At 39.2% G+C, this 19,862-nt stretch overlaps 1 protein-coding gene across 1 annotated transcript; it reads left to right on the top strand.

Annotated features, from left to right (window-relative positions):
• Window positions 1-227: 227 nt before the first annotated feature.
• Window positions 228-10,196, top strand: LOC124137710 (probable transporter MCH1). Its single transcript, XM_046504131.2, has 3 exons — window positions 228-1,009; window positions 5,019-5,225; window positions 7,547-10,196. Exons 1-3 carry the CDS (start codon window positions 865-867, stop codon window positions 8,602-8,604), a joined length of 1,410 nt encoding a protein of 469 aa, XP_046360087.1. The 5' UTR covers window positions 228-864; the 3' UTR covers window positions 8,605-10,196.
• Window positions 10,197-19,862: the final 9,666 nt, after the last annotated feature.

Raw genomic sequence — 19,862 nt, 5'->3', positions numbered from 1 at the left:
GCCAAGAACAGTAACATGTTACACGGGAGCCGTTTCTAACTACCCACGTTTCAATCTAATTATTATCTTCAGCAGATGGCCTGTGTAGTGAATGTCATATGACAGAGATGACCAAGAATGTTGTGTTTCAGTCGGTCAAAGTATACGTACACCATGAGTAATGACAATCAATATACCTGTACTTTGCTCTCGTGACCCGAAACGGGATGAACTGAGATGCGCCGAGATATCACTTACACCGACATAAGAGAATGTCAGTAACATATATATCACATACCAGCTGACTAGCCGACTGGATATCATTTGCCACGTATCACCTGAGTAGAGCCGAACTAACTATATTGCTGATCAGCGTGGGACATGATGAAGAAGGCTGCCATTATGTGTTTCCGCCACGCTGTTGATTGACAGGAGGATGTGTCAGCTTGTGCACACAGTACTCCACTAGGAGCAACGCATTGAAATATATTCAGTTAACGCCGTTTAAAACGCAACGATCTGAGCACCAACATCACCAAGATTACTTGATTTACCACATAATATATTGCATGGGGATTACATAACATGGTCGTGACGATCGTACCTACTTCTACAGTGCCTACGAGTGTGTCTACAAGTGTGCCTTTAAGTGCTTTCCAGGAATTACGTGTCGTTTCCTAACACTGTGTCATCTGCAATGGATTTCACGAGTTACTGAATCAATTTCTTAAAGTGACGTCATTGGATAACGGTTAACATTCATCGCCTGGATACATTCAATTCATGATTTTTTAATTGGTTTCATCTTAACTTATCAAAATTGATACTATCTTCGATTCAACGTTGGAAATAGAGGAGAACCGACGCGACCATCCTTGTTCCAGAATGGCGCGTATAAGCAAGGATACTGTTCTCCGGATTGTGGGCCTCGTGGTCGGGTGTATCGGGATGGGTGTGGCGGGGTCGGTGTTCGCCTTCAACGCCTACGCCAATGCCATCAAGAAGTCCTTCAACTACACCCAGTCAGAGGGTAGGTAAACATAACACATGACAAAAAACGCTTCCTTTTTAATATATTTTCCAACAAGTATTAACCGAATTGCTTTATTTCCAAACCACAAAACAAATCCAGATCAATTCAACATAATCCTAAATCATCAAGATAATCAAATGAAATTCAATCCAATCAAATTAAATCCAGTTTCATCAAATAAAATTTAATTTTATCAAAATAAATATAAAGTAATCAAATTAAATCCAAAGTAATCAATTAAATCCAAAATAATCAAATTAAATCCAAAGTAATCAAATGTAATCCAATGTAATCCATTAAATCCAAAGTAAGCAATTAAATCCAAAGTAATCAAATGCAATCTACAGTAATCCAATGCAATCCAAAGTAATCAAATGCAATCCAACATAATCAGTTAAATCCAAAGTAATCAATTAAATCCAAAATTATATATTAAATCCAAAGTAATCAAATTAAATCCAAAGTAATCAAATGCAATCCAATGTAATCAATTAAATCCAAAGTAATCAATTAAATCAAAAGTAATCACTTAAATCCAAAGTAATAAAATTAAATCCAAAGTAATCAAATGCAATCCAATCAATTAAATCCAAAGTAATCAATTAAATCCAAAGTAATCAATTAAATCCAAAGTAATCAAATGCAATCCAATCAATTAAATCCAAAGTAATCCATAAATCCAAAGTAATCAATTAAATCCAAAGTAATCAAATGCAATCCAATGTAATCAATTAAATCCAAAGTAATCAATTAAATCCAAAGTAATCACTTAAATCCAAAGTAATCAATTAAATCCAAAGTAATAAAATTAAATCCAAAGTAATCAAATGCAATCCAATGTAATCAATTAAATCCAAAGTAATCAATTAAATCAAAAGTAATCAAATTAAAACCAAAGTAATCAAATAAATCCAAAGTAATAAATTAAATCCAAAGTAATCAAATTAAATCCAAAGTAATCAATTAAATCCAAAGTAATCAATTAAATCCAAAGTAATCAAATGCATTCCAATGTAATCAATTAAATCCAAAGTAATCAATTAAATCCAAAGTAATCAATTAAATCCAAAGTAATCAAATTAAATCTAAAGTAATCAATTAAATCCAAAGTAATCAAATGCAATCCAAAGTAATCAAATGCAATCCAAAGTAATCAAATGCAATCCAAAGTAATCAAATGCAATCCAACATAATCAGTTAAATCTAAAGTAAAAAAATTAAATCAAAAGTAATCAGTTAAATCCAAAGTAATCAATTAAATCCAATGTAATCAATGTAATCCAATGTAATCCAAAGTAATCCAGAGCAATTCAAGGCTGAAAGATTTGTAATAATCTTGTACAGGATATCGTCGAGTCTTGATAACTTTGGATTAAGCAGTCATTTGTTACGGCACATCCAGAGTAATCAAATTGACAGCATACGCCTAAGTTCACTGCAAATATTGACGGCAAAAAAGATAAACTTGGAGATGACGATGTTGTTGATGATGATGGTTATGTTGTTCATGATCATCATCATTAGAATTATAGAAAACATGTTACGCTTGATTTCTATCCCCCCACGATGTAACGTCGGGGGGATAATTATATAGTCGTCTGTCTGTCTGTCCGTCCGTCCGTCCGTCCGTCCGTCCGTCTGTCTGTCTTTCTGTCTTCTACTCACTCAGACGCACACAACCGTTACGGCACATATGATTTAAACAGTATATTAGTATTTTTCTACAATCATATGTAAAGTGTTTGGATGGGGATTTATAAACAAGGTTTCCCCAATATAAATTACAGCATGCATTGTACAGAAGAGTTTAATAAACATACTTTTTAAAATAAGTGTCATATAGATACATATATGCACGTACAGGTACACAGACATTCAATTGTTTTACAGAGAAATAATTATACAGCAATCTACAGATGTCACTTGTAAATCATTAGTTAATAACTAGTGTATAAGTGGTATACTCCAACACTACGCATTTCATAAGAGTGAGTGAGTGAGTACGGTTTTACGCCGCTTTTAGCAATATTCCAGCAATATCACGGCGGTGGACACCAGAAATGGGCTTCACACATTGTACCCATGTCGGAAATCGAACCCGGGTCTTCGGCGTGACGAGCGAACGCTTTAACCACTAGGCTACCCGACCGCCCCCCATTTCATAAGATAAAAGGGGCAGTGGGGTAGCCTTGTGGATAAGGTGTTCGCTCGTCACGCCGAAGACTCGGGTTCGATTCCCAACATGGGTACAATGAGTGAAGCCCATTTCTGATGATATAACTGGAATATTGCTAAAAGCAGCGTAAAACAATACCCACTCACATATATCGTCGCCGGTGATAGTATGCGATGGTTGGCGATAATATGTGCCATGAACGTTGGCATATATTTTCGCCAGTAGCTGATATAATATACAGCGAGTCAGATCACCCTGATTCGTCCTATATTAGTGTGAATGAGAAGGTTTTACGTCGCGTTTAGCAATATTCCAGCAATATCAAGGCGGGGGACACCAGAAATGGACTTCACATATTGTACCCATGTTGGGAATCGAACCCGGGTCTTTGGCGTGACGAGCGAACACTTTAACCACTAGGCTACCCGACCGCCTCCCCCCCATGACTGATAAGAGCACCTTCTTGACCACAAGAAGTGTCCACATTATAATTTGTAATCATTATCGGACACGTTTAGGTGACTGCTGACAAACGAAATACCGTAACGTTTCGAACCTGTGACGTACAGATCCTTGCATGGCGGTGACCTATGCCACTGGGGCAACAGTCCCCGCTTAGTGGCGTGGATTGTATTACATATATATCAGTTCAAATAAGTTATGATAAGCATTCAACATGTCTGTTCAGAAAACAATAGAAAACATATGTCACCAGGATAAATTGCTTGCCTCAAATTGATTTTGCTGGAGTATTCTGGCGTGCTCATAATAATTATACGTGTTTATATAAAAAAATATTTCAAATGAAAACCAAATGAAAATAGAAAGTGCATTTATTGTTAACAAATATATGTACGCATTTGTGGGTCATCGCCAGACACGTGCCACGACAACACATACCATGCATACTATTACCTCCCGACGCGTAAAGACCCGTGTTAAAGTATAGAAGTTACGACCGGCTTAGAGCTACGACCGCTTTGTGGAACGGGACCCAGCAACCCATGCTTGTCTCTCCGTGAAGATCCGGGGTAGAATAGGTCTTCAGCAACCCATGCTTGCCGTAAAAAGCGACTATTCTTGTCGTAAGAGGCGAGTAACGGGATCGGATGGTCAGGCTCGCTGACGTGGTTGATGCATGTCATCGTATCCCAATTAATGGGTCGATGCTCATTATGTCAATCACTGGATTGTCTTGTCCAGACTCGATTATTTACAAACCGTCGTCATATAGCTGGAATATTGCGGAGTGCGGCGTTAAACAATAATGCTAAAGACCTATTCTACCCCGGAATCTCACTAAATGTACATACATTTCGCAAATGTAAAGTGCTGTTGTTAAAGAACAGAACAATAATATAATGCCAAAAAATCCACATCCACCCTCATAAAGGAAGTCGCTTAAGAGTTTGGAAGTTCTTGTCAATCCAACGGAAATTTCAAATCATTCTTGACCGCCTCCGTGGTCTAATGGTACTGCGTCCGCCTGGAGAGCGGAAGGTGGTACTGCTTGTTACCCTGTCTGGCGCTCGGCATTAAGGGGCTAAAACAAGGACTGGTCGACTCGGAGTCAGTATACTGTGTCTGGGTGGGGTAGTCATGTTAAAACTGCGGCATGGTATCTCAGTGTGCTAGCACTATAAATCGGCATCGGTCCGGACTAGTACAAGCAGGCACACACACACATACACGTGCATGCACGTCGCTTTATAAGTGCAATAATCTTGGACGCGACGTTAAACCCCATTTCACCTCAAATCATCGTTTTTCGTCCAGTGTGCAGTGGTAATACCTACAGTGTTAATGCATGGCCTTATTGTATTTTTGTAGTGGAGCTTCTCGCCTCAATGGGAAATATCGGAACATCCCTTGGTTTCCCGGCCGGCATCATGTTCGAGAGATTTGGATCACGGCGGACGGCGTTCGCGGCTCTCATCATCTCCGCGTTAGGCGGCTTCCTGCTGTACAGCACGACACTGCAGAAGACGTTCTATGCAGGGAAGGCATATCTGCAGTACATCTACTTTTTGCTGTTCGGTAAGTCTACCGTCATAGTAATAGTGTTTGTTTGTTTGTTGTTTATCGCCGCACTCAGCAATATTCCAGCTATATGACGACGGTCTGTAAATAATCGAGTCTGGACCAGACAATCCAGTGATTGATTCATGAGCATCGATCCATGAAATTGGGTTACGATGACATACATGAACCAAGTCAGTGAGTCTGACCATCCGATTAAACTTCCAGATCATCCCTCTATTAGCCAAATATCACTTATTTGTATCCAATTTAGCAACAAGTTGCTTCATCAAAATGTATACCGTTATCCGAAAGGATTTCATTGGGTAGCCCTCGCCGACTCGCCATTATGTAGAATGCATTAAGAAACAAATCACTATAATGATAGTAGTAGTAGTAGTAGCATCATCATCAGTTGTAGTAGCATCAGCAACAGTAGAGTAACTGAGTGAGTTGAGTTTAACGCCGCTTTTAACAGTATTACAGTTGTATCGTGGTGTGTCACCTAAATGTGGGAGGAAAGCCCGAAGTGATTCAGGTCTCAGACGTTTACCACTTCGGTGAAACCCACGAGCACGGGGATGGTGCTGACAAACCTAGAAACATAATCGGGGCGAACCGGGATTCGAACCCACAATCATAGGTTTCTGGGTGCCCAAAGGCCGCAACTCTTGCACAGCGAATCGCGGCGCCTTAGATGACTGGGCCACCCGTGCCCCCAGCAACAGTAGAATAGTAATAGTAGAAGTTTGTTTGTTTGTTTGTTTTTAAACGCCGCACACAGCAACATTCCAGCTATGTGACGGCGGTCTGTAAATAATGGAGTCTGGACCAGACAATCCAGTGATTGACATCATGAGCATCGATCCACACAATTGGGATACGATGATATGCATCAACCTAATCAGCGAGCCTGACCATCCCGTCAGTCGCCTTCTACGACAAGCATGGGTTGCTGAAGACCTATTCTGTCCCGGATCTTCACGGGTCTAATAGTAGTAGTATTAGTAGTAGTATCAGCAATAGTAGTAGTAGTAGTAGTAGTAGTAGTAGTAGTAGTACTTAGTAGGAGCAATAGCAGTAGTAGTGGTAGTAGTAGCATCAGCAGAAGCAGTGGCAGTAGTAGTAGCATCAGCAGAAGTAGTAGAAGTTGTAATAGTAGCATTAGTCTTAGCATGCAACCGTCCAAATCCTTTGCAATGTGTGCTGGTCGTGAGAGGTGTTTTAATGGATCATGAGGTCACCTGATCAGGTTCGGTGACTTGATCGATCTTCGCTCCCGACGAATGTTGATCGCTGGATGAATTACTGGATTGCCTGGTCCAGACTTATACAACTGGAATATTGCTTAGTGCAGCGTCAATTACTAAAACATCATGTATAGCGTGTATAGCCAGGGTGCCGTTTTTCAGAGCGATCTTAGCGCTAAGGTGATCGTAAATCCCATACCATAAATTAGACTTACGACAGTCGTAGCGCTAAGGTTGTTTTGTACAACGTTACCCAGGGCTTTTATATACCAGGGGGCACGGTTGGCCCACTCGTCTAAGGCGCCGCGATTCGCTGTGCAGGGTTGCGTCCCTTGGGCACGCCAGAAACCTATGATTGTGGGTTCGAATCCCGGTTCGCCCCGATTATGTTTCTAGGTTTGTCAGCACCATATCCGTGCTCGTAGGTTTCACCGAAGTGGTAAACGTCTGAGACCTGCATCACTTCGGGCTTTCCTCCCACATTAAGCTGACACGCCGCGATATAACTGGAATACTGTTAAAAGCGGCGTAAAACCCAACTCACTCACTCACTCACTTTTATATACCAGTGATCCCGTGGGAGTCGGATCAGGATGAGTCGCAAGCATCCCCTGTGCGTCGTACATGTCTGAGCTGATACAATGAGGATCAGGTGCACGGTCTCTGTGCCTTCCTTGATTGCGCGTCATTGTACTTCGATGGTGGATAGTGTGTGTGTCAAGCAAGACTCGAATATTAACAGGCCGTTTTGATATAGCTGGACACCCATTGGGATGACGGGTGAAGATATAGACCCAGCTATGCTTATCATAAGAGGCGACTGAATGGATCGGGTAGTCCGACTCGGTGACATGTTAGAATGAATGTCATCGTATCCCAATTGCATGACCTCGTGATGTCAATCACTTGATTGTTAAGTCAAGACTCAATTATTAACTACCGCTATATGACCTGATTATTGCGGCGTTAAACAAACAAACAAACACACACAAATGGTATAGCTGGAATATTGCTTTCTGTTGCATTAAACAGGATTCACCAACTAACGTACCCAGAAATGACTATATGTTTCTATTTGTCTACTGGCAGGTCTTGGGGCCATCTTCACCTACATGGTATCAATGATGGCCAATGTAAGCAACTTCCATGCCAAACATCGAGGCAAAGTCATCGGTGTTCTGGACGCCTCCTTCAGCGGCGGACCTGCCCTCGTGGCGCTCATCTATGGCACGCTCTTCGTCAACGGCCACGACCACAACGACGAGGATAAACAAAACCTGTCAGGGTTTTACCTCCTTAACTCATTTCTGTTTGTTGCTGCTAACATTTTGGGCATCTTCTTCCTCGTCATCCGCGTCCTTCCAGAAGATGAGGAGAACAAGTCTCTGGTATCCAGTGAGGAGATTCCTGATGAACTAAAGCCCAAGAAAATCAACCCCGAACTACCCCAAGACATAACAGGAAGGAAACTCCTGTTTAACTTTGATTTTCATTTCCTGACCTGGTCCTTCTGGATGTGCGCGTGTCTTCAGTTGATGTTTCAAACCAACATTACGACATACCTAAAATCCTTCCATTTGGAACGGTACAGCACATTATTAACAACTCTCAACTTTGTCGCTGGTACCGTAGCCAAAATCGCCTTCGGGTTCGGATCGGATTTAATTGTGCATAAAGTTCCACGGGCAGTGGTCATCTTGACAGCGACCGCTGTCCAGACAGCGGTTCTGACCGTCACCATATTCCATGCCGGCAGTTTTCCTATTCTATTCATAGCGGTTCTTGGAGTTGGGATCCCGAACGGCGCGACCTGGTGCCTCACGCCTACCATGACTAGTGAATTCTTTGGCATTAAGTATTTTGCTAGGAACTGGGGTGCAATGATGATTGGCAATGCGGCAGTGGGCTTGCTGCTTCAGAAGGTGTTTGGCGTCATCTATGATAACGCCATACCAGTAAAAGGAGAAACGAATTGCTATGGACAGAGCTGCTTCCGGTGGAGTTTTGTCATGGCAGCAGTTCTAAGTTTGTGTTCTGTGATTTTTTATGCAGGTTTGCTTGAGAGAAGGTGGAGGTATCGTAAATTTATTCGTGAAATGGAACAAAAACAAATTAATTCCAATGAATCTAAACGTGAAATATCGTAAGAATGGCGACGGTAATGCCTTGTGGCCAAAGCTTTGTCTTTATTGTGGGAATCAAATGGCAATTGAGACGGTGTTATTACCAGTGACATTGTTGCTTTCATCATTGCTGAAAATATTGCAGACATGACACTTTTTTAAAACAACTGATTGTATTGCTTGAAAATATCATAACATTGATCCACCATAAGGTTAGTTCGAAATTGATAGTCACATTACTATATAACGAATTTCATGGGGCCAATTGTTTTTTAATATCGTTTTCGTCCAAAAGCGGCTTGACCAAGAGATATCGCTGCTATGAAATGGCAAAATCATTTGAAGTTCGTTGTGACGCTATCTGTTACCATGACGTCACAATCAAATGACATCACTAATCCCTCCGCATCGAACCAGGTTAGCTCTGCATTTTACACTCTGGGTCTAGATTTTCAAAACCATCTTAGTTACGATTAATCTTTTCAACTTACATTCTTAAGTTTAAGATGAGATACATTTTCGGAACTTTCTTATATATGTTAGTTACGATACCTGTCGTAACTCTGACAGAGAACTCTTTTGTGTTAGAGAGTGAAAAAGTGGGGTGTTTCCCGGCGACGTCACTTGGATTTCCCAGCTACTGACAATAACAATAAAATGGAGAAGTGACACGGAATTCATGATCACATTATCAGGTAACCTTGTTTAACATACAACTATTTGACAGACATTCCGTACAATCCTACATATGTCCTACTTGTAGACGTTTTGTTCGTATGATAAAACATGCCATGACTACCCGAACACAAATAGCATTCGTGTGCCATGCAAGGACATTTTTCAAACCAAATAGTTGTTACAATCAATAAGTGTAGTGTAACCACACTATTGCTATTAGAATTGAAATAATATACTTCGCTATATATATCCGTCATATGGTCATCTAGCGAGCGCGCAGAACGTTATATAAACACATCGCGTACGAAGTCAAGGACGAAAGTAAGGGACGTTATTCTAAATGACAATGGCGATACCTTTGATCGAACAGCAGGCGTTCAGCCTTTAAGATGAGTGTTCAAGTCTGATGTTACGTGATGTATGCTGAGTCAGTTTGACAATACTGCTTTGTATGCGTTTATGTCAAAAGTCAAGTTTATAGTGAAAACACTACAATTATACCGGGAAACACAGGGCTTGTAACTTGTAACAGGGGCCAAAAATAGCAGCTACGCGCGATATATGATCTGATTGGCTATAAATATTGTTTTTTTCTGCTAAATGAATGGCGCGACTTTTGTCAGTGCGGGTATGTCAAGGCCAACGGCTTGAAATGAGTGTATAGTTTTATAGGGGTATTTACATTGTGGAATTTGTCCTTGAATAAACTTAGTGAGTTGTCCTCGTTCCATCCCTTTCCTTTTATATAGTATACTGACACTGAGTGTGACCATATATCTTGTAGCTGCTATTTGTTGCGTTACAAGCCCCTCTGCCTGGAACACTCAAAACAAGGGCACCCACGAGCGAGTTATAATGACAATGTAAACTTTGTTAAGTTTGTTTTGTTATTTATATATCCAATATATTTCACGAATAAACAAAGGACTCAAATACAATATCCAGCTATTTGTATTTCGATGATGAATTCTATTTATATCTATCTAGATCCCTAATTCTTTTTTAAATGTGAAAGTGACACACTAAATTTCGTTCACAAAGGGAGATAATTTAGGAACTGTCAAGTTACGTGAACATACAGATAATGTTGTCCTTGTTATCATTTTAATTAAGCAGAGCTATTAAACCTATTTGTATGAGTTGATTTAGATCCGGTTGAGGAGCGAAATAACTGCATTTTTGTAAATGTGTCAAATCTATTTCCTAAATTAAATGCAGTTCGATGACGTTTGGCTTGTCGGACAGCATTGGTAAGTGTTTTTTAGTCCTTTTTAGTGACCATATCTCCTTAACAGCGATGTTATCGGCTGCATGGCCGCAAGTAGCTCTACTTTATTTTAACATAAACCTGGTAAATGGACACTTTGTTTCAAAAAGTTCAAAATTAACTATTATTTTAAGATCGGTCCATTGAATGCCAGATTAAAAGATTATTGTTGTTAAAATATATGTCGATTTTATATTGATCAGTTAATTTCATTCAATTAACATTTTCTGCTAAAAGAAATATTGGAAAGTGAATTTTGGACAATGTTTACAATGTGTTACATTTTGACGACATTTTATACCAGAAAGAGCCTGAGAACCCATTTTTTTAAATCGCCATTCTCGAAAACACGATGCGAAAGTTTTCCTGTTACTATTTCAATAAATTCCTTTATTTAATGGAATACATATACACCGTTAGTAACCTGTTTTTACGTAATGCAATTGTTCAACAGAAAATAATTTTCACTTGTTATCAAATATTTGTCTTTCAAAAATTTAGATAATCTAGGTGTTGTTTTTAAAACGAAACAAAATACACTGACTTTTGCTAGAAAAAATATTAAACACACCCTTTATAACGAATATAATATACACATATGTATCATATGTATTTCCTACTACACTGTACAGCTCTTCCCACACCATTTTAGATGTAAAAACTGTTGAGAACCGCTTTTGGTTTTGCACTTTGTCAAATTGTAGATTGACATGATTTTATAAAATGCGAAAATAAAGAGTAAAGAATTGATAGAAATGCGATCGAGAATATATATAGGCGGAACCCTGCGTTTCTAGGTGATGTCACCGATCCCTATTGCGTGGATCGATGCTCATGATGTCAATCACGGGATTGTCTGGTCCAGACTCTATTATTTACAGACCGCCGTCATATAGCTGGAATATTGCTGAGTGCGGCGTTAAACAACAAACAAACAACTAGATCATAACTGTAACATTGAGCCAAGGGAACCCACTCTCAACTAGAGTATGAATTAAGATTAACTGAGTTATAAATAAGGCCACGGTCGTTACAATAACCTGCCGACACCTTTCGTTTCAATCTTTCCCAAGTTATCGAGAAAGTGTTGTTTCACACTTCTTCAGCATGGACTCGGACAGAAATATATTGTGAGCTATCGACTCCATCGCTTTGTGGATCGCTGTCGCGATTAAGAACCTTTCTGACATGAACTCTTTGATGCGTTCTTCGTGTTTTCGAAATGTCACTTTGAACCACACAGTTTAACAAAATGAAATGTCAATGTTTTAACGTAAAGCAGATTATTTGTTTGAGGTATATCGATTGCAAAGTATGCCATCTTGGATGAAGATAAAATAAACTTACGACAGGTATGGGGCTATCTTAGATTTACGACAATCTTACGATGTCTTAGGGCTACGATTGTTTCGAAAATTGGCTACGACAGCCTTCGATTTCCTTACGATAATTTTACGATGATTTAAGGGCTAGGGTCGTTTCGAAAATCTAGACCCTGACCACTGCTCATGTTTGAAAGAATGATGTTGGATGATAAATAGGTTCTCATCCTCGTGTCTTCTGAGATTACATATATCAACACTTGTCGATATAAGTTTAAAAGCCCTCTGCTTGCTTCAGAGTTTAAAATTATATCGACTAGTACTCGTTCTTATATATTTGATATCAAAAGACACGGTTTTGACATTCCCTGTGTATAAGAATCTTGGATGTTATTTTACAGTAATGTTTCTGGGTTCTTAACGATAGTATTAAAGATTGAAATACACTCAAAACACGATGAACCAACACTACCTCTAAATCGGAAATCAGAGAGTGTCTTTGTATATTCGTAAATTATTTTGCAAACTACTTGAAGGAAACAGGGTTACGCAAAATATATGTTCTTGTGAGGCGTCAGAGTGAACATAATGTCATAGGTATTTGTATGCAAATTTACACAAATCATCTGATCTCATATTGTCCGATTATAAAAGTGTATAATTTGTCTCAATATACCTATCTATTCCTTGTCTGTGTCATTTTTAATCGCTGGTGACATTTGATGAAAGATGTCACATTACACTACTTTCGAAGCAGGTCATAATTTAAAAGCTGTACATGAGGTGAGGTGAGGTGAAATGGAGTTTAACGTCGCGTCCAAGATTATTGCACTTATATAGCGACATGCATGTACGTGTATGTGTTTGTGTGGCTGCTTGTACTAGTCCGGACTGATGCCGATTTCACTCAGACACAGTATACTGACTCCGAGCCGACAAGTCCTTGTTTTAGCCCCTTAATGCCGAGCGCCAGACAGGGTAACAACAAGTACCATCTTTTGACGTCTTTTGGTATGACGCGGCCGGGGATCGAACACCGGACCTTCCGCTCTCCGGGCGGACGCTCTACCACTAGACCACGGAGGCGGTCAGCTGTACATGAGAGACGGCGTTAAACCAAACTCACTCACCAACTCACAACAAGTCAATTACTAATTTCGTTCCCGGCCATGTTATAAATTAACACTCCACATACCTTATCATTCTACTTGTACAATTTGATCAAGTTATAACAAGTGCTTGATGGACAATCGTGCGTTCAGGATGCAATCTGTGTAATTATCGCATTGACATATCATTAATATCGGAACAGGGAGAGCCATTGGTCTTGTTATCAACAAATCATCTCAGTCAGAGCCTTATTCTGTTGTCTTGAAGGGGTGTGGTTAGGTTTAGTGGCCTTTAATATCACGGACATGCCGTACCAGGGATCATGAACAGTATATTTATTTACACATATAAGACAGCTACGCGATAACTCGCAAAGAACAATGAAGAACGTTAACGAGGCGTGGTTTATTTCACGATAAAACATTTTTCTATCATGACGTCATTTCTGGACATTCGAACATGCGCTCGCAACTTGATGACGTCTTCACCCTCTTGGTGCCACGGGTCCATATATGGTCCCTCATTTTTCACACCCTCATAGTGCCATGCGACCATATATGGTCCCGTTAAAATGTCCCTTTGCAACTTCTCGACCTTTTTCTGCCATGTTGAACTTCATGCGAATGACGGCGATTTTTTTTATTAATATTATGCATCAATGTCACATACACGTGACTATAATATCAGACAGCCAATTTGAAAAAGAAATCTGATCAGACTTGTCAGAAAAAACTTTTCCCCACTGTACAGTTATTGGCGTAAGACTACGGACGTTTATTCTGCCAACGGAATTTTTTTTGTTCAATCAAAGCATATGTTTATCGACTGTGTGTCATGGCGATTTAGCACGGCGATAGAAAAGGAACGATATTTCAGTTTGTCTTTCTGTTTATGGTGCTGATTTACAGAAAATATTCTAATCAAAGATACGGAAAGATAGCTATGGTCCTTAATATTAAGGTGGTATAGTGTATATTTATGGGTTGGAGGTTCATGATAAAAAAGTAAACATTGAATGGCCATGCCCAAAGGGATCGACAGGGCAGGATCGCGTCATAGCTGAGCCGTTTACCAGTTGTCCTACATGCTGGCCCGTATAGACAAATAATTCGTATTTTCCATGAGTCTAATGTACATGGTACATGCTGTGATTGTTCAAGATAATTGATAACAAATTATGTATACATACATGTCATGAAGATTCATTAATTAATTATAAATATCATCAGAAAATGAAATATATTATCATTACACGAAAGCTCGTATTTCCAACATTCTGCCACAGATGTTAGATCTAATTAATATTAGATTTACAAATTATTGATGTGGACTGTTCTCTCGATTATCGTATGATAATTAATTGCAAGTCTTCAACTCAATTTGATATGTTATCTCTAGTGTCAGCTATGAGTAATCTTTAATTTCTTTTCGTTATTTCGTTATTTTATTAGACGGTCGGTGGTTTTCCGCCGCTGTGAATTTGTCGTCTGGAGAGGCGCGCGTGATTTGACCTTCGTGTTGTGACGTGGATGACGTCACGTGAAACAGCTGATCAAATGTTAGTAGTATATATAACCGATACACGTGGTTTTAGTTCCTAAATAACAATATTCTCTTTGACTGAACTAGAAACTATATCTCATCCATCACGATTGGAAGATTTCCACGGCGACCGACGAGTGCATGAGACCGCTTCTCACTTGACTAACACTGTTAGAGTATTTGGCGCAGTTTTCTAATTTTGGTATGTTGACTTATGTGTTTTTCATATCTGTTTGAAGGCTTGATATTCCAAGAAAATAATGAGCATATAGTTGAATAAGGGAATGGAATGTTTCACAATGAGAAAGCTGTCAAAATGGATCCAATATTAAACAACACAGATTTTTAATATTTTACAGTAAACTACGGTTATAACGAACACGTTTATAACGAACTCACGGATATAACGAACTTACTTTTTGGTCCCGACGACTTGCTGTAGTCATGCTGTATATGTACTTATAACGAACTACGGTTATAACGAACTAAAATTAGTAGTCCCTTTGAGTTCGTTATAACCGTAGTTTACTGTACCTTCATCTATTTGAATATCGAACGGTTCAATTTATTACATCAACAGTACAAAGGTAACTTGATTTACACACAAAATATAGATAATCGATTTCTGTAGGAGAAAAAAAAATGAGTGTAAATGTGATTTCGTTTTGATGTTTTAAATAGTTTTATTGATATTTATTTCACTCTGCGCGCATTATCTGAATTATCGATTAGTGACATAGGGGTAATTACTTTGTTTTGTATCCTCAGTAAGCAATAGATTCTTAAAAAAAAATTATTCATCTAAGAGCAAAATGAATGCATTCTTCTTTATTTTCACAATTTTAAATTGTGTATCGCCCCTCCAAGCTGTAGTTTAGCTAGGCCAAAAGAAAAAAGGAGAGCCTGAAAACCGTTTATATTGAAGATTTATTTGAAGTTTAATACCAAGAATATATTTTTCCTTTTATGACAAATAGTTCCATTTGTTTCCTTGATCTACGATCAATATCTATTTCAAACTTTTCCTTCAGTGGAATAAGAACGAAATGGGAAACTGTATTGGAAATAAACTGGCATGTGTGCACCTTGGCGTAAATACCATTCTAAGGTCGTATTTATATTACAATATGAAGGACAAAATTTCATGGACTGGCTATACAAGTATATTTTGAGCAAAGGTCTAAGTAAGGCAGCCAAGTGCGAAATACTAGCTGATACGAGGATATAAGTTTTCTAGTGGTCATTGTAAAACAAATTTGTTCACAGTTTTGAGCACATAAACTATATATACAGTGAACGCTACATGTTCCTTCCACGGTTTGTCCCCCCTAAGTGTCATGTACACATTTCTATACAAAATTACATGATAGTTTCTTAAAGAACTTCATCCGTCATGGGTCTTAAAATAAACAAAATTCAGATTTTGTTGGGTAAAGGGTATTCATGGTCAAGTACCGTATTGATGTTTCATACACTTTTCTGGATTTCGAGTTATTTTGCAATTCATCGTTCTCATTTGGAGCCAAACGGACTGTACTTGAATCGAAGTAATTCATGTTTTCGTAATTTTCTCTTTCACTTGATCTAGATATTATTTATAATTGTACCGTAAAACAATAATATCACCTTCTTTCACCTGTGCAAGTTTCCTTGTATTAAATAATGACTAATCTACGCTTCTAGAGCTTTCAAATTCAAGTAAAAAATTGTCCAATTACATCTCTTTTAAAGCTTTTTATAAGTTAGATTTAAACCATGAAAAACACACCATAACACCCGAAGTATAATTAATTAAGCGGTCTGTGTGATTGCACAACGAAGCAATATATGCTTGTATGACATACGGCGCCCAAGTTACGAATGATTAAAAATAGATTTGTTGAATAGATTTGCTGCCCATGAAAACGTTTCAACGATTTTGATTGAATCTGCATGTACTTACTCTTGGGTGGTAGTACGTTATTATAATCTTGTTAATTATTAAGAAATAATAATGAAGTCCGATATTGAGTGATGTCAATTTGAGTATTTTTAGGGCTGTTTAGCCAGCCTTCCTTTGAAAATGTCCGATGTCAACTATCCCGAAGTTGTTTTTATCACTAATGAAAGAGCACGGACACTGACGCTTACATTGACGTAACCGGGATTTCTTTAAAATATACATTCCAAACGGTCATTCGTATTGTTGCATAAACTTTGACACAGTATGCCTATAAACTAATCACGACTATTTCCGTCAATTTTGTTTTGACGTCAAAAACACTTTCCATTTCATCGGGATTTTTTGTATCGGTAAATATAACTCACGGAAAATTCTCATTGAATGTGTACTTCGATATAAATGTCATATGTCTATTAGGATGTGTACTTTCAAATAATATGAACTATTGTACATACAGATCTCAAACCAGGGCGCTTACTTGACTTTATTTGCCGCATTCGGGTGCTTCCATATTACGATTATTGTTGGATCCGGGGTAGAATAGGTCTTCAGCAACCCATGCTTGCCGTAAAAGGCGACTATGCTTGTCGTAAAAGGCGACTAACGGGATCAGGTGGTCAGACTCGCTGACTTGGATGATTCATGCCATCGATCCCAAATGCGTGGATCGATGCTCATGATATTAATCACTGGATTGTCTGGTCCAGACTCGATTATTTACAGACTGCCGTCATATAGCTGGAATACTGCTGAGTGCGGCGTTAAACAACAAACCAACTAACCAAATCTTGGATACCGTTTTGTTGAAGAGGTAACAAGTCAAGCTTACGTGTACCTTTTTTCATCATCATACCCTAGTTTACCCATTCGAGCTACTCCTAAATTCTAAATCCACGTCAACGTAGCCCCATCAGGCAGTCACAATTCCGGTATTTGAAGATCAATGATTAACTTTATAAAACTGTATCGTGCTTCACTGGATTGTCTGGTCCAGACTCGATTATTTACAGACCGCCGTCATATAGCTGGAATACTGCTGAGTGCGGCGTAAAACAACAAACCAAAACCAGGCTCGTTGACTTTGTTGAAGCATGTCATCGATCCCAATTGCGTGGGACCCGTGAAGACCAGTCTGCCTTTCGTTCCGGTTGTGAAAAAACATATGGCATTAAACTCACATAAAATCAAATCACAGCAACAACAAACATAAGCCGCATTGTTTGATTTAATACTCCTCAGCTTGTAGTGATTGGTAAGACAACATGTGAGATGTCTTCGAACTTCAAACCGGCCGCGTGTAATGCAATAACAACAATCGAAACAATGGCTTCCGGTTTTTAATCCGGACTTGGGTAACCGTGAGAGACCTATAAAAACATCGGAACTTCATTGTTTGAATAGCGTAATTACGAAGGGTATAAAATAAATCTTAGTTCATAAGCCTAAACCTACCCATCTCAAAATCAGAAATTAAAAGTGTAAACAAACAAAAAAATAACCAAAAAATGGCATAATCAATATCAAAACTCAAATAGCCAAATCAAAAAAGTGCTCAGAAAACCACTAGCCAAACCTAAAATCCTACACCCCTCAAAAAACAGATTAATTACAAAACTCCAAACAGGACACTAACGTAAATGACCACCTAAAAAATCTTAAAAGGCACACCACAGGCAACTGCCCCCACTGCAAACAACCCGAAATCACAGAACACGCACTCATCCACTGCACCCACTACCAAACACACAGAACCACACTACAAACCACCCTCAATCTAAATAAGGTTCCTACTCCAGATGAAATTCTAAACCCTCAAAATAAACTAGAAAAGTTCAAGGCCCTAGGCGTATTCCTAATCAAAACAGACCTAATTAAGCGCATCTAAAAACTAATTAATCTACCAATCCAAAATCCAATAAACATACAAACACCCACCTCACCCGGCTCCCTTAGTTCCCTCCTCCACCCACCTCGGCATTTATTCCAAATTTAAAAATTCCAAAAATTCAATATAATTAAGCAACCCCTAAAAGCCCCTTCTTGGGTTGCACACACCACTTTCACCCTTTTCGGAATACACTAAATGGTCTGGCCAGGCCCGTGTGCGAAATACGCTACAGTCGGAAAGCGCACGTTAAATCTTCTATATCAGTCAGTCATTAGTCTTTACCATTTCAATCATGGCAACCACTGCGAGTAAATCTAAGCGACAGGCGTACCCTATTAAAGACAAGTTGGAGATTGTGAGGCGGGTGAGAGAGGGTGAATCGCAAGCTAGCGTCAGCCGTTCAACTGGGATTCCAACAGGGACCATACGTGGATGGCTAAAAGAAGAAAAAACACTTCAAAATCTTGCATTTGGGACCAAGGAGATCGGGGCGACGTGCGACGACGACCTGCCGATTGCCGACCAAGTGTTGGTTGCCGCAGCTGTGCCCGTCGATATAATTGGAGTACTGTTCAAAGCGGTGTTAAACCCAAATCACTCACTCACTTATGGTTTTTAGCAATATTCCAGCAATATCATGGCGGGGGACACCAGAAATGGGCTTCACACATTGTACCCATGTCGGGAATCGAACCCGGGTCTTCGGCGTGACGAGCACACGCTTTAACCACTAGGCTACCCGACCGCCCTCACTCACTTATGTCACAAGCCGCATGTCTGAAATTATGTCAGATTTATCGAACGGCATTTGTGAATATCCGTTTTGCGTTAAGAAATAATCATCACCGGAGTCACATGGTACAACCACCGACGGTGAAATATCGAGAGAACCCTCCGTCTTTTTCAGTCTTTAGGTACGTACTGATACTTCACTTGGGTCGTGACTCTAGTTTCAGGACGCCAATAGTCGGAACAAAACTTCATTAGCCCCAGGTATCCCGAAAAGTACCGAATTCAGGTTTAAGTAGAATACAACTCCTCAAAATCTGCCATATTTGCGCACAATGTTTGGTCTTCGGGGTAACGGCCTCGGACCAAATACATCAAAACATATAATCACAGAATTCACTCCCGTGACACAATGGTAATAGAGTAATTGTAAAATACATGGTTGCAGCTGTGTTTGCCATGACGTAATATCCAATCAGGATGCAAAACCCTCGCTGTTACAATTGACTGATCGTACCAGGAGTATAAATTACCACGAACAATACAATTGCATTATTTCATAATCAATCTGCATAAATATATAACTTTCATCAATAGTATAGTTTTCAATCCTACACAGGGAAAATTTTATATTATATGTGACTATTTCAGCGGACATAAAAATATATAGGGAAGTCAAAAGACAGATTACACTAGCTCATTAATAGAATGTTTTATGGTTGATACCTATTCCTGATAAACAGGCAACAAAGGCAAAGGTGGGAAAGTGGACATTTTCCAGTGGCCTCAACTATTGCCACCGTT

This window comes from Haliotis rufescens, unplaced genomic scaffold (genome assembly GCF_023055435.1).
Source record: "Haliotis rufescens isolate VD_foot unplaced genomic scaffold, xgHalRufe1.0.p SCAF_29, whole genome shotgun sequence".
In the NCBI taxonomy this organism is placed as follows: domain Eukaryota; kingdom Metazoa; phylum Mollusca; class Gastropoda; order Lepetellida; family Haliotidae; genus Haliotis; species Haliotis rufescens.
Note: the sequence above shows the minus strand (reverse complement) of the source record. Positions and strands in the feature narration are given on the sequence as shown.

What these genes read in the sequence shown, in the direction of transcription:
- LOC124137710 (XM_046504131.2), top strand. Translation starts at nt 865, where the DNA reads ATGGCGCGTATAAGCAAGGATACTGTTCTCCGGATTGTGGGCCTCGTG. An exon ending in CAACTACACCCAGTCAGAGG is followed by an intron (nt 1,010 to 5,018) that starts GTAGGTAAACAT and finishes GTATTTTTGTAG; the next exon opens with TGGAGCTTCTCGCCTCAATG. An exon ending in CATCTACTTTTTGCTGTTCG is followed by an intron (nt 5,226 to 7,546) that starts GTAAGTCTACCG and finishes GTCTACTGGCAG; the next exon opens with GTCTTGGGGCCATCTTCACC.